This window comes from Heterocephalus glaber, unplaced genomic scaffold (assembly GCF_053883595.1).
Source record: "Heterocephalus glaber isolate CG9 unplaced genomic scaffold, H.glaber_assembly_v1.0 deba00001457, whole genome shotgun sequence".
Classification (NCBI taxonomy): domain Eukaryota; kingdom Metazoa; phylum Chordata; class Mammalia; order Rodentia; family Bathyergidae; genus Heterocephalus; species Heterocephalus glaber.
In genome coordinates, this window is record NW_028258305.1 from 21,146,856 (window position 1) to 21,174,167 (window position 27,312).

Genomic DNA, 27,312 nt, shown 5'->3' on the forward strand with positions numbered 1-27,312 from the left:
TTCATTTTGCTTTAGGTTTTTCTGTGACTGTGGTGCTGGAACATTGTCTAATCCTTGTACATTAGCTGGTGAGCCTACACATGATACAGATACACTATATGACTCTGCTCCACCTATAGAATCTAATACATTGCAGCACAACTGAATTCCTTCCCTAAAGAAAAAGTCCTGCCATTCTAACATCATAACTTAAAACTTTTTTTGGAAGAAGATTTAAAATATTTGCCCATGCTACAGGAAGAGACTGTTTTAAAAGTGGATACACAAGGTCAGTTGACACTATGAAGCTCAAGCTACCAAAAAAGAAAGTGGCAATATATTGACTCAGGATCTCAAAGCTGGGTGTTTTAGCATTACTGTGTAAAGACTTTTGAAGGGACAGAAGTGAAGAAAATAAGCTGCAATTTTGTATAGATACCAACTTCTGAAAAGCTGGTGTTTTTACAACTAGCATTGAATGCAGTCCCATTTGCAGTAGTAATCTTCAATAGACAAGCAGCTTTGTTGCTGCCTTTACGGACATGGGTACCAATTGCTTTTTGTAATATGGTAAAAATGTGAGCTAGCACTTCTGCGTTTCTTTTGATTTTTTTTTAACATGTATTCAGACTGAGAAATATGATTTTAATGCTTTAATCTCATGTAGTTTGTTTTTAATTTCAAGCAAAATCTTATTGTACTTGAATGTGCCCTGTTTTGTTAGCACACCTAGACTTGCTGTAACTGTACTCATGTCCCAGTATGTACGTTCTTTCTATGAAAGAGAAAACACTAATCTTAAATTATATCCAGCAATGTTTCTGGTATCCTTTAAGAAAAGTTAAGACTTATTATTTCCTTCCCTTCCCTGTGCAACATTCAAAAATCACCCCTACAAAAAGTGAGTGTTTTAATGAGACTTCCTAGGAAGGGATGCACTGTAAAACAAAAGTATTCTTGTAACTCAGTTTTGTGAAAGGTAAAAACTACTATGTTTTAAAGTACACTTTAGAAAGTCTCTTCAAAACAGTCCTGTATTTGAACTCTGTTCATAGTTTTCTTTTGAACAGTTTAGACAGAATGCTGGAAATTAAAACAATTTCCCGCGTTAAGCTGAGACCAGTATATATACAGCCCTATACAGTTTCATAGCTCCCCCAGCCCCTTTAATGTGTATTGGTGACAGTGGGTATAAACAGCCTGAAAGTGTATGCATGTACCATAACATCTAGACTTAATATATTGTGGAGTATTCAATAACCATTATGTAGAAGGTAGGTAAGAATTAAAAGGGTTTAATTTCCTAGAAAGAAAATGGAAAAATGGTCATTTTTTAAAAATAAAGTTTATTAGATCATAATGTTGTCTGAAGTTACCACCTTTGTCAAAAGTCAACACAAAGCTTCCAATGTAGTCTATAATTCCTTAATCAGAGCCAGCAACTTATGGAGAGCTTCAGCATCTATAGAGGACCTTTCACTAGCCAGGCAGACTTCCCTTAAAAATTTAAAAAAAGAAAAGAAAAAAAAAAGTTGGTTTTTTTTTAATCTCTCATCAGTGCAAAATCTTCCCTTTCCCTTTAGTTTTTCCAGAAAACTTAGTAAGGATAGGTATGCAGTGAAAGTATATACAAATATAATTACCGAAATAGTCGTAGGGACTGATTCACCTTCTCAAATTCTCTTGCTTTTCTATGTCCCTTTTGAATAACTTCTTCTGGGAGATTAGCAAGCCTTGCTGCGTTAAAGCCATAGCTCTTAGGACAGGCTCCTTTAATGAATTTATAAAGGAAGGTAATATTCTCCTGACTGGGGTCTTCACATTCATTTTCTACCATGCATGCCTTAAAGAAAGAATATTTTATTAGCTATATCATACGCTAACAATTCTTTCCCTAATTCCCTTTAAAAAGTAAACATTTTTAATAAATAATCTGCACATACCATGTGTCCTAGGCGCACAGCAACATTTTTAGAATAATCCTCTACTAATGAATGGTAGTGGGTAGAAAACAATGTACGACACCTTATGGTCTCAGCAAGTTCTTTAACAACTGCATTTGCTATTGCTGTTCCATCAAATGTTGCAGTACCTCTTCCTGTGAAAGTAAAATATACGTAGACTTAAATCTGTACACCTCACTAAAGAATGCAAAGGGAGGGTCCCTAAAATAACATCAGTTAGTACATCCAAAAGTATTCTATAAATGGGTCCTGGTAAGAGAAATAAAGCAGCCCTTAGGGAAATAGAGTTTAACCAAGAGTACTGTTCCAGTTAGTAATTAGCGTGGCAACTAATCTGTCCTTGGTAAGTGTAAAAAAATAATTTTCTGGACAAATAGTTCTTCCTACAAATACTTTTTTTTTTTTTGGTACCAGGGATCAAACTCAGGACCATGCGCTTGCCAGGCACGCAGTGAAACCACTGAGCTAAATCCCTGGCCCCTTCCTACTAATATTTTAAAGATAGTCTTCAAAAGAAAACCTTGTCTTACCTAATTCATCCACAAGCACCAGAGAATGTCCCGTTGCATGCCTAAGTATGCTGGCAGTTTCACTCAATTCAACAAAAAATGTACTTTCACCTACAGGGGTTGGGGGAAATCACAGAGCAAATGATCATTTTTTTGTCATAATTGAGTATCATAAGGCACACAGTAATGTCTGAACCAATCAGCTCTTTAAATAACAACTTTAAATGGCTCATATGCAAGAAACACTTCCAAGGTTTGTCAAAGCATTGAAGGGATAGGGGGTAGACAGACAACTCACCAGACATTATTCTATCTGAGGCACCAAGTCTAGTAAACACTCTGTCAACTGGTGTGAGTCTACACACTTCGGCAGGTACATAGCAACCCATCTGGGCCATTACAGTTAATAGACCAGCCTGTGAACACAGGAAAAAGTTTGATATACACAATATACATTTTTCTTTACAAAGAATCCTTATACGTGAGTCAGGCACTCTGTAAAAAGCCTTCACAGTCCCAATTACTATACATTGGTTCTATTCTTATACCCATCTACTGAAATGGAGAAAAGTTAAGCTTAGCTTAGGAGCTTTACAGCATCAGAGTCTACTACATACACTCCTGAGTCCCAACCCTACCTAGACAGTAGAACCAGCTTAAGACTACTGATGGTGTGGTGGCACATGCCTGTAATTCCAGCACTTGGGAGGCAGAGGCAGGAGGATCAGTGTGAGTTCGAAGCCAGCCTGGGCTACATTAGTGAGTTCAAGGGCAGCCTAAACTTCAGTATAGTAAGACCCTCTCCCCCGCCCAAAAAAATACTGATGGTGTCCAGAACAGATTTTGGATCAAGTGACCAGTTCAGAAAAGTGAAGATAAATATGTATCAAAAAAAAAGACCATCATCCTGCCTCGCAACCGCAAAGTCTAGAGTTTGATCCCTGGTACCAAAAAAAAAAAAAAAGAGTATCACATCTTCCCTAAAAGCTGTTCCCATCACTAGTTCAGACCCTCTGAACAACTCTGCCATGGGTTTTTTAGGATTCCTACAGATAAGTAAAAGGAGGGCTGGGGCATAATTAAGTGAAGGAGGTTGGCTGTGCAAATCCCCAGATTGATTGGCTAGCACCAAAAATAAACAAATGGTGAGATGTAGCTCAGTGGTGCAGCGCCTGCCTGGCAAGTGCAAGGTCCTGAGTTGGGATTCCCAATACCGAAAAAATATGTACATAAACAAATGACAAGGGCCAGGGATTTAGCTCAGTGGTTTCACTGCCTACTGCGCAAGCGCAAGGACCCAAATTTGATCCCCGGTACCAAAACAAAAAACAAAAAAAAGACAAACTTGAAACATTTCATCTCTTCACTCTGTTTTAAATACACCTGCCTGCTGAATTTCATCAAGTTAAAGAGCCTAGCCAGGGATTTAGCTCAGTGGTTTCGTCGCCTGCTGTGCAAGCACAAGGGCCCAACTTCAATCCCGGGTACCAAAAAAAAAAAAAAAAAGCCTCTCCTTTCTCTCTGGTTAACAGAACATTAAGGTTAAGTTACCTGTCTTATGAGTGTAGACTTGCCCCCCATATTTGGTCCAGTAACAAGCACACAATAGGCTTTGCCATTTTCCTCTTGTTCCTCACAGCCTATTAGAATGTCATTAGGAATAAAATCATCTCCAAAAAAAGTCTTCATAATGCAGGGATGTCGTGATCCTTTAAGCTCTAAGAAGGGTGGATTGTCTTCTCCTGGTAACAGAATTACTGGGCGACACATAGGACCATCACCCCCTTGACTATAGTTAGCAAGGCACAGTAAGACATCTGTCAAAAAAAGGTAAAAACAAGGCTTCATCATTTTGGGCTTCATTTTTCATTCTTTTGCTTTTGTGTGTGGGTGGTGGGGTTTTCTGGGTTTGTTGTTTAAGGCAGGGTCTTACTATGTAGCCCAGGCTGGCCTTGAACTTGGGACCACCCCTGCCTTGGCCTCCCCACTTCTGGGATTACAAACACACATCACCACACCCAGCTAGGGATTTCCTGATGGGTCTTTGTGCTATTTAGTGGGTATGATAGTACCTCACGTCTATAAGAAGTCTTCCAAAATGCTTTTCACTCAGTGGAGGCAGTATGTTCTATTTGCTTGTATTAGACATGGCATCTTTACCACTAACCACCCAGTGCATAAAATGCTTTGTTACTTAAAACAAGTTATCCGCGTAGGTATTTTATTTAACTCCTTTAACACTTTCATGAGATGAGAAATAGCTTCAGCCCAGGAGCTGGCCTCTAACGTCTACTCCAGAGGTTTATGAAGGGAAGTTCAACATACAACAAAGAGGAATCAGGTAAGATTCCCCCCCAGTGTTGGCATACTATTATTAAAACTTGGGACCAATTTCAATCTGTACTGAGGAAAGATTTTTAAAACTAATTACCAAATGCAGCACACTAAAACATAAGGATGCTATTTTAGTCCACTAGCTAACTGTGTTCACACTCGAACAGTCTTGTTACAAATCTGGGTACTGGGCTGGTGGTGTGTCTCAGTAGTGGAGTACAAACTTGAGGCCCTGGCTTGGATCCCCAACATCACCAAACAAAAAAAGAATCTGGCAACCCTAGCACCAGAGGTGTGGAGGGAGTCTGATTAAAATAAAGCTTGCTGTATAGGCCATTAGTCCGCAGCACTCAGCAGACTGAGGCAGGATGATCACCTTGAGGCCAGGCGTTCAAGATGAGCTTAGACAACATAGTAAGACCCATCTCAAAATTATTCAGAGGTCAAGGGCCAGAGATTTAGCTCAGTGGCACTGTGCCTACCTTGCAAGCTCTAGGTCCTGAGTTTGATCCCCACTACCAAAGAGAAAAAAAAATTCAAAACTCAAATAAAATACAGCTAGTCTTAGTCTTTTATCAGTCTTTTGTTCAGTGATTCAATACTGAAGATCAGATGGCAATTAGTAATTAAAGGAGATCTTCGAGCCAGGAGCAGTGGCACACACCTTATAATCCTAACATTCTTGAGAGACTGAGTCAGAGAACTACAAGCGCAAACCCAGCCTGGATAAATTGGTCAGAGCCTGTCTCAAAAGATTTTTTTAAAGGGGCTGGGATTATAACTCAATGTAAAGGCCCTGGATTCAATCCCCAATGCCACTAAATGAACGAGTCAATGCTTAAAGTTATTTTCATTGCTGTGGGCAACCTAGTCCTGTCCCTAGTGAGGAAGCAAGTGTGTACATGTCACCTACCTTGTGACTTTCGTTTAAAAAACATACTCCTAGAATAAATCATTACTAAGCAGAGCCTTAGGAACAAGCTCGTTAGGTCTTACCCAACACTGCGATGCAATCGACAGCACACTGCCAGTCCTTGTAATTTTTATCAAAGTTATAGAACAGCCGCCGCATGCAGTCCTTCAATGATACATCTCTACGTTCCTCAGCATTGATCAGATTAGCCAACTTCTTCTCAATAGTTTTGGTCCAATACCGTTTACAGCCCTTTTTGGTAGATTTCAATTCATATTCTTCTGGCAAATTATGGGTAGTAAAATTCTCTGGAATTTCTAGCTGGTAACGGTTCCTACCAATCCCCCAATAGACTATAGTCCTACAGCCAATTCGACTGCGCTGTTTGTCTAAGTATTCTAGAAGGCTCTGTTCATTTTCTCTTATATCAGCAAGAGCCTGGTCATAATCTGAGTCAAATCCTGCTTTGGGAGTAATTAGTCCAGTCCTTCGAGCCTTTTCATGGTCAAAAGCTGTATCCCATCGGTTCAGTTCTATAGTCAAATCAGGAAAGCGTCCTTCAGGATTTTTGGTCTGCAGAGTAATGACTTGCTTAAGGATCTTAGACTTAAACTCATCAACAACTTCCTCCATAATCTCTACAATTTTACACATTACTTTGAATCCTTCTAGAGCAGAAAGAAAATCAATAATCTTCTTTTTACTGTATGTAGTTTCCTCGTACATTATAGCCCTACTATCAGGGTGCTTCTGGCTCTTTAGGGGAGATCCAACGTTATGAATTCTACTCAGTAGCCTCTCAAGATCTGGAAGCTTTTTTAGAAGGTCTGCAACTTCAGAGATTTTGTCAGGCACATCCATGAGATCTTCTACTGCATCTAGGCGATCATTGATAGCAAAAGGGCTACAGAGTGGGGCACAAAGCCACTGTTTTAGGAGCCGCTTACCAAAGGGAGTGTAGCAGGTATCAATCCTCTCTAACAAGGTCCCTTCAGTAGAACCATTTGTCCCATTCAGGAAAACCTCCAAATTGTTTAAAGTCACAGCATCTAGCACCATTCGTTGATTGGCTTTAGTAAAAATAGCACCAGGTCTTATACTGACCATATCAGAATCCAAGGGTATATATTCTTCAAAATTAGCCATTGATAAAAGCTCCTGATCAATAAGGCATTTTTTGAGGTAGAAGACACAACCACCTAGAGCAGAGAGAGCTAGTTCACTCTTCTCTCCTGGTGTCAACCCAATGGAATCTGACTCTGAGCTCATACCTTTAAGGACTGTGGGTAACATCACCCCCGTGTCCTCATTTAGCTTTTCAGTAAAATATCCTCCTTCAAGAAGAGTTTGCAAGGTCTTGGTTGCATCCCAAAATTGGGAGCCTGGTATCAGTCCTTCCTGAAGAGAAGAGGATAACGTTCCTTTCAGAATTGTCTTAGTTTCCACTGAGAGATTTCCTTTCTCAAACAAGACTTGTACTGGAGGATAGTGTGCCACAAGAGTCCTAAATCTGGAACAATGGCGATCATCTGAAAACTGACCTATGAAAAACTTTCCTAGTGAAGTATCAACAAAGCACACACCATACAGTCGAGTGTGGCCAGAAGAATCTTCCTCTTTTTCTTTGAGGCTAAGAAGATACTTACTGTAGTTCTCAGAAGGGTCACCTTCAAGTACACTGTAGGTCTGTGTACCCTTGGTAATGATCCTACAAATCTCCCTCCTCACCACTTTATCATACTTAGATATATGGGCCATCTTTCTGCACCGCGCCTCCATCATTTCTGGAGTTTCAGTCTGTTCCACGCGTGCTACTTTATAGCCCTTCTGCACCAGGGAATCTGAATATCGGCCAAAAGCTATTTCAGGAAAACCAGAATGGGCCCAGTTGCCTTTCATAAATACCAGCCCCAGTTCATTGACTCCAATAAGAGCATCCATGTGGTACAGTTCATAAAATTTCCCCACCTTATAAAAGATGACAAGATCAAAGTTCTGAGACTTAATCTGCCACCACTTCCTCATCCCAGGAGTACAGGAATTAAGGAAATCTTCAGGCACATAAAGTGTGGATGCATCAAAATCGGGGTGATCAGGGCGCCTCCTGTGCTCATCTCTTCTTTTTTCCTTCTTAAGCCATTCTAAAGTTTCATGATACCAGACGCTGGAGCCACTACCGTCATCACCTCCTCTACTACCTTGGGCTTGAGCTTCAGAATTTTGAGGGCCAGAGAAAGCACTCAAAGTATTCTTGGTTTCTGATAAAATGCCAGCTGCTCGTTTGGTGGTTGAGGGTGTTTCCGTCCTTGAACTATTCTTTTTAAAACCAATCTTTCCGATCCCCATTCTCTTCCGCTTTGGAGCAACTTTGACAGGGCTATCCAAGCCTTCACTCTCACTATCTCCTACTCCACTGCTTATTTCATCACTGCTTCCTTCCTCCTTAGCATCTGGCTTGAATTCCACATCGGACCCACCAATGTCACTCTCAGAGTCTGATATGACCCTTCTTTTTTTTATCTGACGGCTACTTCGTCTAGATCCTTGCATCTTAGGCCGCACTTCCTCTTCACTCTCAATTTCATTATCTTCTTCACTCTTCTCTGATGTATAAGTTGCACCTACCTGCCAGACAAAGAAAGTACATTTAAAAAGAAAGCAAAGGGCTCAGTGGTATGGTGTGTGCACAAAGACCTAGGTTCCATCCCTAATACCACAAAAAAAAAGGGTAAGAAATAAAACTTTAAAAGTTGTGGTACTGCTGTGAAATATCTATTAGTATGCTGTGACTCATATACCTCCAGAAATGAGAAACTGCTTAATTTTGGTTTCCCCTAAAATTAAAACAAGTATCACACTGGGCCAGGGATTTAGCTCAGTGGTTCCAGCGCCTGCCTCGCAAGCGCAAGGTCCCGAGTTCGATCCCTGGTACCAAAAAAAAACAACACACAAAACAAGTATCACACTATAGGATTTAAATATTGCTATAGAGTTCTGTACTATAAAAAGTTATTACCACAAAGACGTCATCGTTAATAATTACAGCATGGAAGTAATTTCAAACTTCCCTTCATGGAGCCGGGGATTTAGCTCAATGGTTTCGCCACCTGCTGTGCAAGTGCAAGGACCCGAGTTCAATCCCCAGTACCAAAAAAAGAATTTACCTTCATGTCTAATACCTGTCTTTCAGGGTCACCTAACAAAGGGTCATGTTATAAATTTACTACTTTCTAAATTCTCTAGCTTAAGAAAGCATGAACAATCAAGACTGGCTCCAGTGCTTTCTCTTCCACAAACTAGCTGTATCATTTGGGCATGGTACAGTGACCTATCATGGACCTCCTGCATGTATAGAGCAGTATTGAGCTGTTATTTCCAGTTACCATCCAGTCCTAAATATGATTTGTGTTACAATCCCTAATCTCAACCTTTAAAATAAGATTAAAATACTCATGGTATTAACTTGCTTATTGACTATCTCATCTGTAAGAATTCTTCAAGGAGTTATACATAAAATCAAGCTACAAAAATCTACTTTGGAAATAGCTCATTAATTTCCTAAATTAAAGAATGATCTTGTTTTAAATGAACTAATTATTTGTTCATTTCTTTAACAGGTTTGAATTAATGGCATTTGAAACCAAGTTTGTATCTCAAAGTTACCTAACATCTGTTCTAGCTGAGCATGGTGACACACACCTGTAATCCTAGTACTTGGGAGGCTGACACAGGAGGATTGTCACATGCTCAGGGCCAGCCTGGGCTACATAGCAGGACCCTGTCTCAAAAAGGGAGGGGGAGTGCAAAGTCCTGAGTTTGATCCCCAGTACCCGGCCCCCAAAAAAGGGAGGGGAAATCTGGGGATGTAGTTCACTGGTAGAGCACTTGTTTAACATGGATGTTTCAAGGCCTCGGGTTCAATCCCTAGCACCACAAAAATACCCAACCAAACGAAAATACATCATCTATTCATCAAGGCAAGATACAAAAAAAAAAAAAGTACTAAAACTATAAGCATAAACCTAGAAAATTTTCAGGGCATGCTGACACTCATATAGAAGCCTATACAACCTCACCAATTTAATGACTTTTTACTGTACTACCTATACTACCTAAAACTCTTTAATTCTTACCAAAATAGCACTACCTTTTACAGAATGTGCCTTACCTTACCAACAGGATTGAGAACATAAGTTAAAGTGCAATTACCTTTGAGATTCTACCAGCCTAACTTAAGCTTCAATCCAGAAGGGTCCAGAAGTATGTGTGTGCATGCACACTAAAATAACAAGTTCATGTGAGGGCACAGTATATCCCCCGCCCCTGCTGCCATTTTTCCCCATCACTCTCCTAATAGAGGTAACTTAATGCAATGTCCCACCTCCATCTCTTCCTCTTCTGGCTCTGAAGGCTCATCACACACTGCCAATTCAAGTCTCTTAGTCTTGTCTTTACTTAAGGCTTCATCTGCACGTTGCATTGCTCTGAGTATCTCAGGCTTTGAACTATAAAAATGGCCTCCTTTCTGAGCGTCCTTAGATTTTGAACCTAGAAATATATTTATAAATAAGAACTTGCTGGATAGTTAGATCAATCTACATTTGCCCTAATGAACAAGAATGACAGCAGTAAAGTACAATTTCTAATGTCCATTATTTTTTATCCTTAGAGATAGATCAATAAAGCCCACAGGAAAGAATCCTCATCAATAAACTACTAATGAAACTGGAATCACCAATTTTACCTCCTTGAAGTTGTCCTAACTGTTGGGTCACCCAGGACCACTTTTAAGTCTCTCTTCTAATGACTTGGGAGCATGGTCCTACACAGGTATGGCACACCTAACACCTCAAGTAAAGCAGGAAATGTAATGATGTTTGTTTTGGGATCCTTTCTAAAGTTTTTGTCCCAAAGCAGTTACAGCAGATATTTTAATGAATGAATAATTAAAATCAACTGCAAGAGGCTTACCATTTTGGGAAAATAACCTAATTAAGACTCAATGTATTAAAATATTTTTACAAAACAATGGTACCCAGGGGCCGGGGATGTAGCTCAGTGGCACCACATCTGCCTTGCAACCAAAAGCAAAAGGTCCTGAGTTTGAGCCTCAGTACTGGGGGGGGGGGGGGGGGGGTATGCAATTTTAAAGTTCTCTGCTTTAGGGCCAGGGATTTAGCTCAGTGGTGCCACCGCCTGCCTTGCAAGCACAAGGTACTGAGTTCAAACCCTAGTACCAAAAAAAAAGAAAAAAAAAAAAAATCACTCATAAAGTTCTCTGCTTTTTTTTTTTTTTTTTTTTTGGTACCAGGGATCAAAATCGGGTCCTTGTGCTTGCACAGCAAGCGGCGAAACCACTGAGCTAAATCCCTGGCCCAAATAGGAAATCTTTTTTTTTTTTTTTGGTACTGGGGATCGAACTTGGGACTTTCACTTGCAAGGCAGGTGGCAGCACCACTGAGCTAAATGCCCGGCTCAGTTCTCTGCTTTAAAGAAAAACCCAATTTCATTTAAAATTCATTTCAAAGCTTGGCACGGTGGCACACGCCTGTAATCCCAGCACTCAGGAGGACTGCTGTGAGTTGGAAGCCAGCCAGAGGTACATAAGTTGAGTTCAAAGCCACCCTGAACTAATAGTGAGACCCTGTCTCAAAAAGACAACAAAAAAAATTCATTTCAAGCCAAGTGTGAGGCACACACCGTAGCCTGGGAGGCTGAGGGAGGAGGATCCCAAATTTGAACAAGGGAGGGGAGGTGGCAAGACCCTCCCTGCAATATAGCTCAGTGTGAAGGCCTCCAGCTCAAACCCTAGTACCACAATCAAGTCAATCAGATGCTTGCTTTTTTATCTAAGCCTCTCACATGATTAATATGCATGTACTGCAACAACTGGGTGTTGCTTTTTTTTTTTAATTAGGTACTGGGGATCAAACCCAGGACCTTGTGCATGCTAGGAAAGATTTCTAAAACCACTAAGCTACAACCCCAACTAAGCAACTGAGTTGGGGGGGGGGGGGGGGCGCCACCGCAGGGCGGTGGACACAGCATCTCACTATGCTGCCTAAGCTGGTGTTTAACTGGAAATCCTCCCTTCAGCCTCCCAAGTGACTTTTACAATTGGGAATTTGAAAGAACAAAGAGCAGGGCTGGAGATACAGTTCAGTGGCACACTGCTTAGGTAGTCTTCATGAGAGGCCCTGGGTTCCATCTCCAGCACCAAAATAAGTAAATAAATAAATGCCAAATGAAAGCAGTGTGCACAGACAACATAAACGTAAACATTTTCTCAATCTCTTCCTTTTGAGCAGACTTTTTAAAAACTGCAAAATTAAATCCTGGGAAGACCTTATCACCTGACTGCAATGAAATTAAATGACAGCATTTTATAAATGAAGAAAGGTATCAGAAAATCATTTACTTCCATTGGCCAAAATCATACAGCAGGTCAGAAAACAACACAAATTTCCCAATTCTTTTCCCACACTATATATCAGCTTCTTCAGTCCCCCATGCCCTGCAGGATAAGCACACTGACCAAAAGGTTATGATACCCCGAGATTTCTAGGAGGCTGATCCTGTTCTGATTCTCACGCTTGAAGCTCAACAATGTACAATCCTGAGGGTAAAGGATGAGGATGAGGAGTGTTGCCTGTAATCACACCGGGCAGCCAGTGTTATGTAATTCCTAGACACAGGAACGCACCCCTAGCGCAAGTGAGGCAAAGGTGCAGGATGACTAGGTTTGGGGTAAAATGAGGATAGACCTGGGAAGAGAAAGGTATGGTTCCAGAATTCTGGTGTGAAGCTCAACTCACAGAATTCTGGTGTGAGCTCAAAGGTGATGATTTTGAAGACAATATAGTGTGCATCTCTGTCGCAAATGTCACTCATCCACGATATATATCCTGCTCACGTATTTTGGGCTCCTTCAAAATAAGGACCGTTTAATTTACCCTTCGTTTTGCAATTTTGTATTTTGGTTAACTCCAATCATGAGATGATTTTCCCTTTAATTGTTCTAAGTCAAAGAACAGAAATAAAACTCCATAAAACAAAATAGCTAATAACCAGCTGCATACCCTTTCACTATGCCCAAACCTTTCACAACTGCCATTCTTGCAACTTACTGGAGTAAAATGCATTTTGTATGGAGTGCCTGCTCTCTCTTCTCCTCCCCTCCCTTCCACCCACACCGCTGTGTCTCTTGCTTTCTTACCTGTATATGCTTTTAATAGCCTTTTGCTAACCCAACCCCTTGTTGGGCTGTCATCAAAAAACTGTACATGAACCCGGACTGACTTCCCTTTCTCACGGACGCACGTTCCATCAAAGGGGTGGTTGTAAACCAGGCAAGGCCACCAGGGGTAGCCCTCCATCTTGGCCCACACCAAGTCTCCTGGTGAGAAGTCACAGGAACTGTTGCCAAAAGGAAACACATAACTTGGTTAATAGTTGGTTAAATCACTTCCAAGGCAATTAACTACAAATAAACAATTCTAAGGGAAGTTATCCTTAAGACCCCTTTGAAGTCTTCTGGCATTAAAATTCAAGCAGGGAAATCCAAGAATTAATGGTTTTTTATGTCACATGTTAAATGTTCAAGTAACTTTTGAAACATGAAGCTGATATGATGCTTATTTAAGTTTAAGAAGGGTTAGGCCAGTGATTTAGCTCAGTGGTTCTGCCGCCTGCCTTGCAGCAAGCGCAAGGACCCAAGTTCAATCCCCAGTACCAAAAAAAAAAAAAAAAGAAGGGGTTGGGCATGTAGCTCAGTGGCATTACCACCTGCCTCACAAGCTCAAGGTCCTGAGTTTGATCCCAGGTACCAAAAACAAAACAAAAATCTCCTTAAGTTTAAGAAAAACATTCTAGTATTAAAGTGAGAAACTAATTCTCAAAATCATGCAAGTTTAAAAACTGGAAGCCAGGTGTGGTGGCACACACCTATAATCCCAGCACTCCAGAGGCTGAGGCAGGACGACTGCCCTCAGTTTGAGGCCAACCTGGGATACAGTGAGTTCAAGGCCAGCCTAAACTACACAGCAAGACCCCAAAACAAAAACAAATAAAAACTGGAAAAACTAAACCAGGCTCATGGCACACGCCAATAATCCCAGTATTTATGAGGCTGAGGCAGGAGGATCACTGTGATCGTTTGAGGCCAGCCTAGGCTACATAGTGAGTCCAAGGCCAGCCTGACTACAAAACAAAACAAGGGGGTGTGAATTTAGCTCAGTGGCTGCAACTGCAAGGTCTGGGAGTCTGATTCCCAGTAAAGGGGGGGTCCTAAACCAAAATACCTGGAAAAACTGGCAAAATGTTCAAGAAAGCAGGTACACTTACTGTACATACTTCCCAAATTACAGTGAGCCCCACCTACAACTGCAATATGTCAGAAACCACATCTATCTACATTAATATAAAACACAGATATTTTTAAAATAAATTTTATTTTATTCCGTTCCGCCTTCAAGCTCCCTCCCCTCCCTATGTACAAAAGTTTTGGTCCTTTTCTCCTTCTATTTTCACTTGTTTTCTTGTCCCTTCCTTTTCACCCTTCCTCCTCCCTTGCTCCCTTTCCCATTTGAACACTTTTTCCCATTTTGCAACATACATTATACATTTCAGTCCTCCTTTCCACTTTTGGTTTCTCACACCAGAGAATGCAGTATTTAAACATGTGTATCCAATTTATCTCACTTAAGGAGGATGGTCTCAAGGTCCATTCATTTAGCTATAAATGAAGCTCATCCTTCTTTATGGCAGAGTAGTACTCCACTGTATAAAAAGACTACATCTTCTTTATCCATTGTCAGTGATGAGCATTTGGGCTGTTTCTAAGATTTAGCTATTACAAACTGTGCTGCTATAAACATGAGTGTGCATATACCTCTGTGGTATGATGCTTTGAATTCTTTTGGGACGATACTGAGAGGTATAGCTGGGTCAAATGGGAACCTCTAGTTTTAGTTTTTTGAAAAATCTCCACACTGATTTCTAGTGGTTGCATCAGTCTACATTCCCCCAACAGTGGAGAAGGGCTCCTTTGTCCCTACAGCCTCTGCAGCATTTGTTATTGATTTTTCCCCTCCTTTTTTTTGTACCGGGGATCAAACTCAGGACCTTGCGCTTGCCAGGAAGGCACCACCACCAGTGAGCTAAATCTCCAGCCCTACTGGTTGATTTCTTGATAGCAGCCATTCTGTCTGGAGTCAGGTAGAATCTCAGCATTGTTTAAATTAGCATTTCATGAGTGACCAGTGATGTTGAACATTTTTTCAAATGTGTATTTGCCATTTCTAATTCTTTATGAGAAGTGTCTTTTTTTTTTGTACCGGGGATCAAACTCGGGACCTCGTGCTTGCGAGCCAGGCCCGGTACCACTGAGCTAAATCCCTGGAGAGAACTGTCTTTTTTATTTCAGATGCCCATTTTTGAACTGGGTCTTTAAATTTGGGGGGACTGATTTTTTTTTGAGTTTATATATTCTAGATAATAGTCCTTTGTCTGAATAGCTGGTAAAAATTTTTTCCCACTTTATGGGTTGTCTCTTCACTCTGTTGGTTTCTCTTGCTGAAGCACACTGATTAACTTGCTAATCACATTACTGTATCTAATTCAATAGACTGCTTAGAATCTCCAGGTAGACTGTGTATTCCAAACTCTTCAAAAGCTACCTCATGCAGTACCACCCCTCCCCCCTCAAGCTAGTTTCATGAAAAACCCAAATCAGAAATTTGTGCCTGATGTGTCAAAATTACTGAACACAGGGCCTGGGATTTAGCTCAGTGGTGCCACCACCTGCCTCCCTAGAGCAAGGTCCCAAGTTCGATCCCTGGTACCAAAAAAAAAAAAAAGAAATTAGAACACACATGCCTACTGACTCAAAAAGATTCATTCTTGGCTGGGGATGTAGCTCAGTGGTCCTGAGCAAGGTCCTGAGTTCGATCCTATAGGTTTTTCTTTGAAAAGACAAAAAGGAAAAAAATCTAGCTAACAAACTAAAGAACTCCTCAGTGATGAAGACCCACAAATAGCTGCTAATCCCTGCTCCACAAGATATTCTAGGCCTGCTTAAAGGTTTTCATTGAGTAACTACAAAATTAAAATAAGCACATTACATATAATACTTCAGACCTTTTTTTTGAGACAGGGTCTCAAAAATGTTGTGTAGTTCAGGCTGGCCTCAGATTCACACCAATCCTCCTGCCTCAACCTCCCAAGTGCTGGGATTACAGGCATACATCACCATGCTCAGCAAGACATTTTTTAAAATAACTGAAGCCAAAAAGCCAGGCATGGTGATGTGTGTCTGTAATGGGTTACCTATATAGTTCCAAGGATAGCGAGACTACAAGGCTAGACCTTGTCTCAAAAAATAATACACATACAAAATAATAATAATAATAATACACACACACACACACGCACTCACAGCTAGGTGTACAGCTTCACAGTGGTAGGACACCTGCCTAGCATGTGGAAGGTCCTGGGTCTGACCCCAGGATTTAAAAAAAAAAGGATGAAAGGGAAAAAATAAAGGCTTAGGCTGGGGATTTAGCTCAGTGGTTCCACCGCCTGCCTCACAAGCACAAGATCCCAAGATCCTGAGTTGGATCCCCGGTACCAAAAAAAAAAAAGTACAGGTAAGAATATTAAGAGAGGGCCGGGGATTTAGCTCAGTGGTTTCGTCGCCTGCTGCGCAAGCGCAAGGACCGGAGTTTGATCCCTGGTACCAAAAAAAAAAAAAAAAAAAGAATTATTAAGAGAAACCCAGGTGTGGTAGCACATGCCTGTGATCCCAGCACTCAGGAAGCTGAGACAGAACTGCTTCGAATTCAAGGCCAACCTGGGCTACACAGTGAGTTTAACGCCAGGCTTAACTACAAATCAAGACCTTATCTCAAAAAACAAAGCAAACAAAAAGAGTATTAAAAGGGAAACAAGAACAGGAGCATGACTTCAGCTTCTACTAGTCTCCAGGGCCTTTAGAGGTAAGTTCAGTCTATAGTGACCTGTCCAGATTTATGAATGCTGCCTAAGGCTCACCACACAGGCCATGTTCAAGAGGAAGCTGTGCCTGCACAATTCCAGCCCCTACACAGCTGTCCTTCCTCCTGACTAACATCCAAAGCTGTTATCACTGTGGAATGCTATGCTCCAAGGCCTCTCTTCACTTAGACCATTTGGCTACATAACCATGAAGCGCATCACATTCATTATCTAAAAAAACAAGCTTTCTTTTTAAGTGTTTAGAAAAGACTTTTCCTTTCTGCTGCTACATAAAGTCACTTTTGTGTATGTTAAGAAACTAACAATTCTCAGTTTGAAATCTCCCAGGAACTCCTTAAAGACTGGCCCAGACAGAGCAGATGAATGTCAACAAACATCTCCTTACACAAAGCCGATTCTGGGCTTCAACTGTATACTGGCCAGATTTTTCCTCAGGGGAAAAGGGTGAGGGTATCCACTGGGTCAAGCCTGGCTGCCCTATTTAATGGCAAGTATATTCCTTAAGGTTTTGGCATGTGCACACAGTGAAGCTTTCAGCTGTTCACTACTTTGAGGAAGCTCTTCCCATGTGTATTGAAATGACTAAATACTTCTAGATGAGCCCTGAGACCAATATGGACTAAGTTTACACTGTCTTCTTGGTTTGTCAAATTGAAGCTGAGTATTTCTCCTGCAGTGTGAACTCCGCTGTGGAGAGTAAGATCTAAAGGTGGTCTCAAATAGACACCAGCTGTTTCCTTAACTGCATTCTCAAGAATGAAGTTAGTACAGGAGAGACTGACAAGAATACACACCTTGGTTGGGGCTGAGGTTGTAACTAAGTGGTAAACCACTAACCTAGCATGCATAGAGCCCAACAGCCCCCCGCCCCCCCCCCAATACCACACCTTGCACATCTTTTTGTATCTTGTTATGTTGCCCAGGCTAATCCTGAACTCCTGGGCTCTAGAGCTAAGACTACAGATGCTACACACTATGACATCCAGCAAAAATACACATCTTATGGGCCGGGGATTTAGCTCAGTGGTTCCGGCACCTGCCTCGCAAGCGCAAGGTCCCGAGTTTGATCCCCGGTACCAAAAAAAAAAAAAGAATACACATCTTAGGCAGCAGAACCACTGAGCTAAATCCCCAGCCCTACTGGTTTTTTTTTAACTGGTTTATTTTGCAATACTGGGGATTAAACCCAAGGCCTTCCCACTGAGGTATATCTCTAGTCCTTTTTTTTTTTTTTTTTTTTGAGAAAGGATGTATATTGGCCTAGGATGGGTTCAAACTTTCAATCCTCCTGCTTCAGCCTCTCACAAGTATGCTCTGCCATGCCTGTTGCTTGCTCAGTAAAAATGCACACCTTTATAGTATGCTTGAAATTCAAGGGAACAAGATGCCCTAAACCCAATGAAATTCTATTTTGCCTAGTATGCGGCAACCAAAACTGCAGAAATCTCAGATGTCACTGCAGCCTCCCAGAAAAACTAGTCAAAATTCTTTTTTTTTTCTTTTTTACGTTTTTTGAGACAGGGTCTCACTACATAGGCCAGGGTGGCCTTGAACTCACAAACAATCCTCCGGTCTCAGTCTCCTTAATGCTAGGGTTACAGACATGCAATACCACAACCAGCCTGTAATAAATTTTTTGAAATGAAATGACCTAGGCTACTTACCAAGATGATATAGCACAGTGTGAAGGCCCTGAGTCAGTGGGGGGGGGGGGGGTCCGGATATAAAATGCTGTCAGAAATGCAACTGTTTAAACAGAAACCTTGCCCTCAAAATAGCCCTTTACTGGGCCGGGGATTTAGCTCAGTGGTTTCGCCACCTGCTGTGCAAGGGCAAAGACGCGAGTTCGATCCCTGGTTAAAAAAAAAAAAAAACCTTTACTTAGAAAAATTTACATATAACCTATTTCTCTTCTATTAAAAAATAGATAAACCTGGGCTGGGGATTTAGCTGAGTGGTTCCGCTGCCTGCCCTGCAAGCTCAAGGTCCCAAGTTCAATCACCAGTACCAAAAAAAAAAAAAAAATTGGCTACATTTTCACAGTTCTGACATCTTTCTCTTTTCATATTTTTCATATAACTGTGACTATTGTTACTGGGACTGTCCAGCCTATGCAAAGGAAACCCAAGTGCAAAGGCCAAAGTCACCTCATACTCCAACTGTGAAACACACTGGCTCTTCCTGCAGTCCAAATTGAAATGCTAGAACTGTAGTGGAGAAATTACGTCACACATGTTGTTTTTCTTTTAATACAAAAGATGTTACGGTGCTCACTACATACTCTTCTTGCTTTCCGGCCTCTGGGGCAGGAAGCCACTGCACTACACAGGAAGCCCCTCTCCACTCCGAACACTTTGCTGGCAAGTTTGGGCCTCCACTTGTGGCCTGTATGATATAGACCAATAACTATGAAAAACCCAGCCCGTGATGTTTCAGTCTTAAGCATTAAAAAGCTCTTAAACTCACAAACAAACAAAAAAACCCATACCCCCCCCCAAAAAAAAGACCAAAGATGTTAATGTGTGAGTTGTTTTTTTAAACTAAAACCTCAGTATTCAGGTTTAATTGCAGTATAGGCACTTTGCGATAAGCAAATTGGTTTTGGGTTGCACTCTGGGGAATCAGTCTCTAAAAGGTTCACCATCACTGTGCTAAATATTAGAATTATGCTTAGGATTTAGCTCAGTGGCACAGCCCCTGCCTTGCAAGTGCAAGAAGGTCCTGAGTTCAATCCCCAGTATCAAAAAAAATAAATAAAATTAGAATTATGATATATACACTTAAAGAGTCAATTATTTCACAAATGTTCTCAAAGTTTTGTAATTTATCTTAAATCTCTGGTATTCTTTATATTTTAAAGACAGTGATACAGGGGGCCTGGAATATGGCTCAGTGGTGCCGTACCTGCCTGGCAAGTGAAAGGTCCTGAGTTCAATTCCCCAAACCGAGAAAAAAAAAGACTGAAAACAGTTAAGAGGAAAAGCTTACAGCTTAGAAAAATATGGGCCAAGGATTTAGCTCAGTTGTATCGCTGCCTGCTGCGCAAGCGCAAAGACCCGAGTTCGATCCCCGGTACCAAAAAAAAAAGAAAAAGAAATGTAAAAGCTTTTATATAAGTAATAATAAAAAATGGCCAGACAGGTTCTGAATGCCAGTAATCCCAGCTACTCAGTAGACAGAGGCAGGAAGATCACAAGTTGAAGGCCAGCACAGGCACCCAACAACACTAGTCTAAAAATTTTTAAAAAAGAGGGCTGGGGATTTAGCTCAGTGGTTTCACCGCCTGCTGCGCAAGCACAAGGACCCGAGTTCGATCCCCAGTACCAAAAAAATTAAAAATTAAAAAAAAATTAAAAATTTTAAAAAAAGAAAAGAAAAAATTAAAGCCAGGCGTAGCACCACATGGCTGTAATCTCAGCATTTGGGAGGCTGAGGCAGGAGGATCACCAAGAGCCTGAACTACATAGTAACCCTGTCTCAAAGAGCCAAAACCAAAGCCAGGTGTGGTGGCACACACCTGCAATACCAGCACTTGGGAATCTGAGGCAAGAGGATCACCCTGAGTTCAAAACCAGCCTGTGCTACATAGGGAGGGAGACTGTCTCAAAGTAAAAAAAACATTGTCAGATCTGATATGCCTCTCTCTCCTTGTCTATTTATGGGGTCAGAAATGTGAAAAATGAACTAGCCAAGATTTGCTTAGAAGCCAGATTAAGGTAAGAGGCCTTGCTCACAGCTCAGTTATGAACTTAATGAACTGCAGAAAAATAAAGTACTAAGAAGCAAGCTCAGGCCGGGGATTTAGCCTAGTGGTGCCACTGCCTGCTGCACAAGCACAAGCGCAAGGTCTCAAGTTCAATCCCCGGTACCGAAAAAAAAGAGGTCTGGGGATTTAGCTCAGTGGTTCTACTTTGGATGCCTGGTACACCAAAAAAAAAAACAAAAAAAAATGCAAGCTCTGGGATCAGGGATTTAGCTCAGTGGCACCACACCTGCCTCCTAAGCAAAAGGTCCGGAATTTGATCCCCAGTACTCCCCACCAAAAAGCAAGCTCAAGCTCAGCGTGGTGACGGACACCTGTACTCCCCAACACTCAGGAGGCTGAAGCAGGAGGATTACCTCAAGTTCAAGGGCACCCTAGGCTGCAGTACAGAACAAGACTTGTCCTTTAGGGCCAGGGTAGCTCAGTGGTTCCGCTGCCTGCCTCGCAAGCGAAAGGACCCAAGTTTGATCCCTGGTACCAAAAAAAACAAAGACTGAAAGACATGTCTTTTAAAAAAACTAAACAGTAAAAAGAAGTAAGCTCAGGTTACACGTATATCCTGCTACTTTTAGCCATTTATAGAGTATTTCAGGTTAATCTTTCCAACTCCCGTCTCATCTCCCACAATCATGCTCAGCACTCTGGAGTGTGCTCTCAACTGCTCTACCCATCCCTCCATCCCCATAACCATTATCAAAGTCCTCCACATCTTATAAAAACTGGTTTCCTTAAAGACCACACAGCCACAGCAATTAAAACGAATTTCCTCTATGCATTTTGTAAATAAAACCTACAGAGGCATCAACCATAAAGAAAACGATGGACAAACTAATTATATGTTATAACACTGGGTGCAGTGTCCCACCTGTAATCCCAGCACTTGGGAGAAAGAGGCAGGAGGATCGTTGCAAGTTTGGGGCCAGCCTGGGCTACATAGTGAGTTCAAGGCCACTCTGAACTATGTATAGTAAAACCCTGTCTCAAAATGCCAAAAAATCCCCAAAACAGAACAAACAGCTGGGGGATTTAGCTCAGTGGTTCGGCCACTTGCACAAGGTCCAGAGTTTGATCTCTGGTACCAAAAAAACCCAGAACTTCTGTTCATCAAACTTTCTCAAACTGAGTGAAGGAGGTACCTCAAAGAACTAGGACTAGAGGTCCCATTTGACCCAGCTATTCCCCTGCTGGGTATCTTCCCAAAAGAATTAAAAGAATCATACCACAGTGATATATGTTGCACCCATGTTCACAGCAGCACAGTTTGTAATAGCTAAAGCTTGGAAGCAGCCCAAGTGCCCATCAACTAGAAACTGGATAAAGAAAACGTGGTTTTTTTATAAAATGGAGTACTACTCAGCCATAAAGAACGAAAAACTAGTCATTTATAGCTAAATGGAAGCATATTGAGGCCATACTCTTAAGTGAAATAAATAGGACACACGTGTAAATACGAATAGCTTCACTAGTGTGAGAAACTGATAGTGTAAACAAGGGTTAAAATGGTTAAAATGAATAATTGATAATTTGAAATAGGAGAAAAGGTCCAAAGACGAAGGAGTGAAGGGAGGGGAAGGAGAAAGGAAAAGAGGGAAAGAAAAAACTATGAGAAAAGAAAAAAAAATGGAAATGAAATCTATGTAAATAGGAAAGGCCAGAGGTGGTGAAGGGTGCACAGGTAATGGGGAAAAAAAAATAAGAACCAAGATATATCATGTACAGGTACAAACACCCAATGATAAATGTGAACGAATTGTATACCTAAAATGTACCAATAAAAGAACTAAAAAAAAAAAAAAAAAAAAACTGAGTGAAAAGACAACTAGGGATAGGAGACAAAATATATATCACATGTAAATGACAAAGAACTTGGAAAAAAAACAGGCAAAAGACTCAAAAGGAAATTTAAATGATAAACATTAAAAGATACTCATTTTATTTTTGTTCTGTTTTGTTTTTGTTTTTTTGAGATGGTCTCACTCTGTAGTTCTGGCTGGCCTTGAACTCTGGCAATCCTCCTGCCTCAGCCTGAGTGCTGGGATTACTGGTGTATATGCCCAACTAAGATGCTCATTTTATAGCTTTCGATTCTCAGAACAATCCCACATCTTTTGTGATCCCTCAACCTGTTGACTGGATCCCTGTTAATTAACCTCCTCCAAGCCTCATACCCCCCTCATTCCACCCAAAATCTGAAGATTCACACTCTTCTTGAACCAGCTTCTCTCTCCCACCCCCACCATAATCTGGCTATCCTCCTCACTGGTCAGTTTACAGAGCTGAAAGCCTGCCAAAGGTGGTAAACTTTCAAAAGAGCCACAGCCAACTGTTATCATTGAAAGGTCTAAAAGGTTTGTTGCCTTCACTAGCCTTGCCTAACCCCTACCCTCCCTCCTTCCTCCAAAACACAAAAAGCTCTCAATCTGTTTGTAGTCTAGAATTGCCTCTTTATTTGTCTTATTCACTGTTTTATCCAGGATCTACAATGCCCAATACTATTTGGCAGAGTCAGTATAGGAACTTTTTTTTAGTTTTGGTTTTTTGAGACAAGGTCTCACTATGTAGAGTTCAGGTTGGCCTTGAACTCACTACTGTATGTAACCTAGTCTGGCCTCTAATGGCAGTCTCCGGCCTCGGCCTCCCAAATGCTGGGATTACAGAGGAACTTGTTGAAAGACAAATTTTTAGAAACCTAGTATCAAATGCCGGGGGGGGGGGGGGTGATCGAACTCAGGACCTTTGGCTTGTGAGGCAGGCGTAGAACCAGAGCTAAATCCCCAGCCCAAATGCCCATATTTTAATACCCATGTTGGAATCTCTCTCCATAGTACATCTAGTGCATTGATGGTAAACCTATAGCACATGTGCCACAGGGAACCTGCAGAGCTCTCTGTCCATCTCTACCCGCACACAAGCCAAGTCACTGATAAATTTGGCCACTTATCAGCCAGAGCACACAACAACAAAGATCACATTAATTGTACAAAAGCATGCCAAATGCAAACTTTTATCTTTCAGCAAAAAACTCTTTGTATCATTGAAAGCTGTTTTTGTATTTTTAAGACAAAAGATGTTAACACAGAGCTTTTTCTAAACTAAGACCGCAGAATTCAGGTTTAACTGCAGTTAGTTGACACTTTTACAATAAAAGTGGATTTTGGGCTGCAGTTTGGAAACTTGGTAACTACAAGGTTTGCCATCACTAAACTAGTGTATACAACAATCTTTTCTTTTTTTTTTTTTGGTACCGGGGATCGAACTCGGGTCCTTGAATTTGCGCAGCAGGCGACGAAATCACTGAGCGAAATCCCCGGCCCATATACAACAATCTTGATGTCAGACCTCAAGAAGCAAATGCTACTCAATATGTAAAGTACAGGCAGAAACAGGAAGATTGCTACTAGTTTGAGGCCAGCCTGGACTCCTAAGGAGTTCAAGTCCAGCCTGGAACTAAATGGAGCAAGACATTGTCTCAAAAACCCAAAATATGTAAAGTACAACATTACAATAAATGCTTCTTTTAGTTTGGATGCCTGGAAGGATCAACTTGTGCTCAAGTAAAATCATTATAAGACAAAAAAAAAAATCATTATAAGACATCATGCATTTCCTGTTATTGCAGATAATGGCTGTTTCCCACAAACAGATTCTACAATCGAATGTTTTTGCAGCGCTGGGGATCCAACCAGAGCCTCACATGCTACGCAAATACTGTACCACCGATCTACACCCCAGCCCACAACTATACATGTAAAGTGCCAGAAGGGATAGCTTAGAAGAGGACAACCCAGGGCTCAAGATGAATCTCAAGAGACCACTTGCCTAGCATGTGAGCCTCTGGGTTCAATCTCCAACAATACACACAAACACACACACACACACACACACACACACACACACACACACCCCTAAGACTTTGAAAAACCTGAGAAGCCGGGCATGGTAGCACACGCCTGTAATACCAGCACTTGGGAGGCTGAGGCAGGAGAATGGAGGCCTGCCTGGGCTACATAGAAAGTTCAAAGCCAGGTTGAAGATTTAGCTCAGTGGTGCCCAAGTCTCCTGTCTCGCAAGTGCAAGGTCCTGAATTCGATCCCCAGTATCAAAAAAAAAAAAAAATAGACCATACAAAATAAAGTGCAAAACCAGCCTGAAATATATAGCGAGACCCTGTCTCGAAAAACCAAAATGTAAAAATAAAATGAGTAACCTGAGAAGCCAGGTGTGATGGGAGGCTAAGGCAAAGGATTCCAAACTAGACCCCAGCCTGGGCAACTTAGCAAGACTCTGCCTCAAAAAAAAGGAAAGGGGAAAAAAAAGGAAAAGAGAAACAAAGTGAGAAAGAGAAAGAGGGAGGACGCCCGGCGTGCTGGGCATGCCTGTAATCCCCCTGCACTCGGGAGGCAGAGGCAGGAGGATGGCTGCGACTTCCAGGCTAGCATGGGCTACACAGTGAGTTCAAGGCCAGTCTGAACTACAAAGTGAGACCCTGTCTCAAAAAATCAAAAAAAGAAAGAAAAATAAAGATGGAGGAAGGGAGGGAGGGAAAGAAAGAAGGACGATGTAGCTCAATGGGAAGGCCTTGGTTTCTATCCCCAGTACCAGAAAAGGAAGGGCGAAGGGGCTAAGCATTCCTGTAGGACATCTGGACACTGGGAACCACTAAGTAACTTTCTGATCCTGTTATTTTTCCTGGGTCTCTTACTTCTTCATCCGTTCATAAGACTACCAGTCCATTTTATCCCTAACAGTATCTGCTACACGATAAAAGTAAGTGTCAAAATGCCGCCCGTCCCCCAGTTTAAGGACAGCCAAGCCCCAGAAGAGCAATAAATTACCCAGAAAGCTAAGAGGCCACCTCGGGACAAGTTTCCCTACGGTCGTGTCCCTACATCCTTAGCCTGGGCCAAATCAGGGCCTTTCAAGGCCCACAATCAACTCTGAAAAGATTAAAAAAAAAAAAAAAAAAAGAAGTGCCCCACCTTTTCAAGGACTCCTGCATTAAACCTAAGTATTCCAAAAACATCCTTTTTTTTCACTCCGCGCGAACTTCCACGTGTGCTAAAACAGCTTCTGGCTGTTTCCATTTGTCCAAGTGCGCCCGCCACACACCTGCGGGGGGGGGGGGATCCAGCCAGATCCCAACCTCTCCGCGCTCGCCCCGCCTCGCAACGATCCCTCTGCCAATCAGGATACCGGCCGCGGCCGGACACACCCACTCCCTCCCCCCACCCGGCGGCCCAGGCGCCACAGCGTCTTCTTGGCGGCCGCCCGCGCCTCGCGCCGCTCAAGGCAGAGTTCCCGCTCCGCTCAAGTAAACTCGCCCCGCCGCACTCACTGCCCCAGCCCCGCCCCTGGACCCCTGGCGAGCCAGGCGCCTTTCCGCTCTCCGCCCCCGCCGTCCCCCGCGCCTCCGGCCTCCCCAGCCCCCCCCCTCGCCCGGCGCAGCGCAGCCCCACCTCCGCGCAGACTCCCCGAGAGCCCGCACGCAGCCCGCTCCCCGCGAGCCTGGTCTCCACAGCGGGCGAAGCTCCCCGGCCCCGTGGCTCCGCGCCCGCCCTCTCCGCACCGTTACCTGGCGGGGGCCGCAGTCGCTGCCGACCGCCGCAGCCCTCCGTTCAGGTTCTTGGCCTCAGGCGGCGATGCGGAGGCCACCGAAGGCCGGGGCCCGGGCCCAGCGTCGCTCCAGGCCTCATCCCCGCCAGGGACTGGGGAGGCCCCGCGGGCCGCATCGCCGCTGCCGCCTTCGCGCGAGGCCCTGGCCGGACCCTTGTTGGCTTTATTCAACGCTGGAGACTTGGGGAAGAAGCTGTACAGAGTGCTCTGCCGAGACATAGCGACAGTCAGCGAAACCCAACCGTTCGGTCAGGCCGAGCGACCAAAGACCCCGCATCCACCGCGCGCGTCTCCTGCTGGCGGGAAACTGGGGGGAGTGAGGGCGCTCCGCCTAAGGACCCAGGCCCAGCGGCCAATCGGCAGGCACCGTGGCGACGTGGGAGGGGAGGGGCTGGCACGAAGGAGCGCGCGTTCTGTAGGCCCCGCCTCCGAGCGCGTGGCTACGTGGGAGGGGCGGGCCTAGCGCTGTAGCTCTTGGGGGTTTGTGGGCCGCGCCCCCAGGCTATTAGCCTTTCGAGAGCGGAGCGGAGCGACGGGAAAGGTAGCGGGCGGGAGCTTCAAGCCGCCTAAAGGTGCTGCCTGGCCTCTGGGCCCGAGGCGATTGGGGAGGCGGAGAGAGGTGGAGGGAGTGAGGGGGGTGGGTCGGGTTGGGGAGACGATGACGTACAGTCCCCTAACAACCTGGGGAGAGCACCCAAAATTTGGTCAACTTTGTACCACGCCTCGGGTTCCCAGTGAATTCTCCAGGCGTTGCAGGTACTGGGCGCTTGTAAATGCTAAACGAATGCTAAGTGTTCAGCTTTTTGCACAGTCGGATTAAAAACTTGCACCTGTGGGCCGGGGATTTAGCTCAGTGGTTCCGCCGCCTGCTGTGCAAGCGCAAGGACCCGAGTTCAATCCCCAGTACCAAAAAAAAAAAACCCTGCACCTGTGAGACGGGGTGAGCCCAACAGTGAGCACCTGCCTAGCGTGCAGGAGGCCTTGGGCCCCATTCCCAGCATCAAAAACAAAAATCTTGGGCGGGGGATTTAGCTCCGTGGTTCTGCCGCCTGCCTCGCAAGCACAAGGTCCCGAGTTCGATCCCCTGAACCAAAAAAAAAAAAAAAAATCTTGCAGCTGCACATAGCATTCCTTTGCCAACCACTGATGAAGCAACACATTTAATCCTCTCAATCTCTGAGGATCTACTTCAGGTTCAAAATCCCTAATTTGAGGGCCAGGGAT

General features: G+C 43.0%; 2 protein-coding genes across 6 annotated transcripts in view; one reads left to right on the forward strand and one right to left on the reverse strand.

The window, feature by feature from the left end:
* The window catches only part of Fbxo11 (F-box protein 11), an 82,530-nt gene extending 81,191 nt beyond the window's left edge, over positions 1 to 1,339 (forward strand). For all 5 annotated transcript variants that reach the window (XM_087216415.1, XM_004839413.4, XM_021253833.2 and 2 more), the window contains exon 23: positions 16 to 1,339. In XM_087216415.1, coding sequence (XP_087072541.1) covers positions 16 to 145 — 130 coding nt within the window. In that variant the 3' untranslated portion in view covers positions 146 to 1,339. The remainder of the gene's footprint in view (positions 1 to 15) is intronic.
* On the reverse strand, positions 1,306 to 26,415 carry Msh6 (mutS homolog 6). The gene is made up of 10 exons (XM_004839410.3): positions 26,048 to 26,415; positions 12,916 to 13,115; positions 10,081 to 10,247; positions 5,783 to 8,324; positions 4,004 to 4,269; positions 2,751 to 2,868; positions 2,474 to 2,563; positions 1,923 to 2,077; positions 1,623 to 1,822; positions 1,306 to 1,476 (listed from the first exon to the last, which is right to left on the reverse strand). The coding sequence occupies exons 1-10, from the start codon at positions 26,305 to 26,307 to the stop codon at positions 1,395 to 1,397; spliced, it is 4,080 nt and encodes a 1,359-aa protein (XP_004839467.1). The 5' UTR covers positions 26,308 to 26,415; the 3' UTR covers positions 1,306 to 1,394.
* Positions 26,416 to 27,312: the final 897 nt, after the last annotated feature.

Excerpts from the sequence above, each read along its gene's own strand:
- Msh6 (XM_004839410.3), bottom strand. The coding sequence starts at position 26,307 with ATGTCTCGGCAGAGCACTCTGTACAGCTTCTTCCCCAAGTCTCCAGCG. Across the intron at positions 13,116-26,047 it reads GCGACTGCGGCCCCCGCCAG|TTCCTGTGACTTCTCACCAG; the intron begins GTAACGGTGCGG and ends TTTTGGCAACAG. Across the intron at positions 2,869-4,003 it reads AGTCTACACTCATAAGACAG|GCTGGTCTATTAACTGTAAT; the intron begins GTAACTTAACCT and ends CTGTGTTCACAG.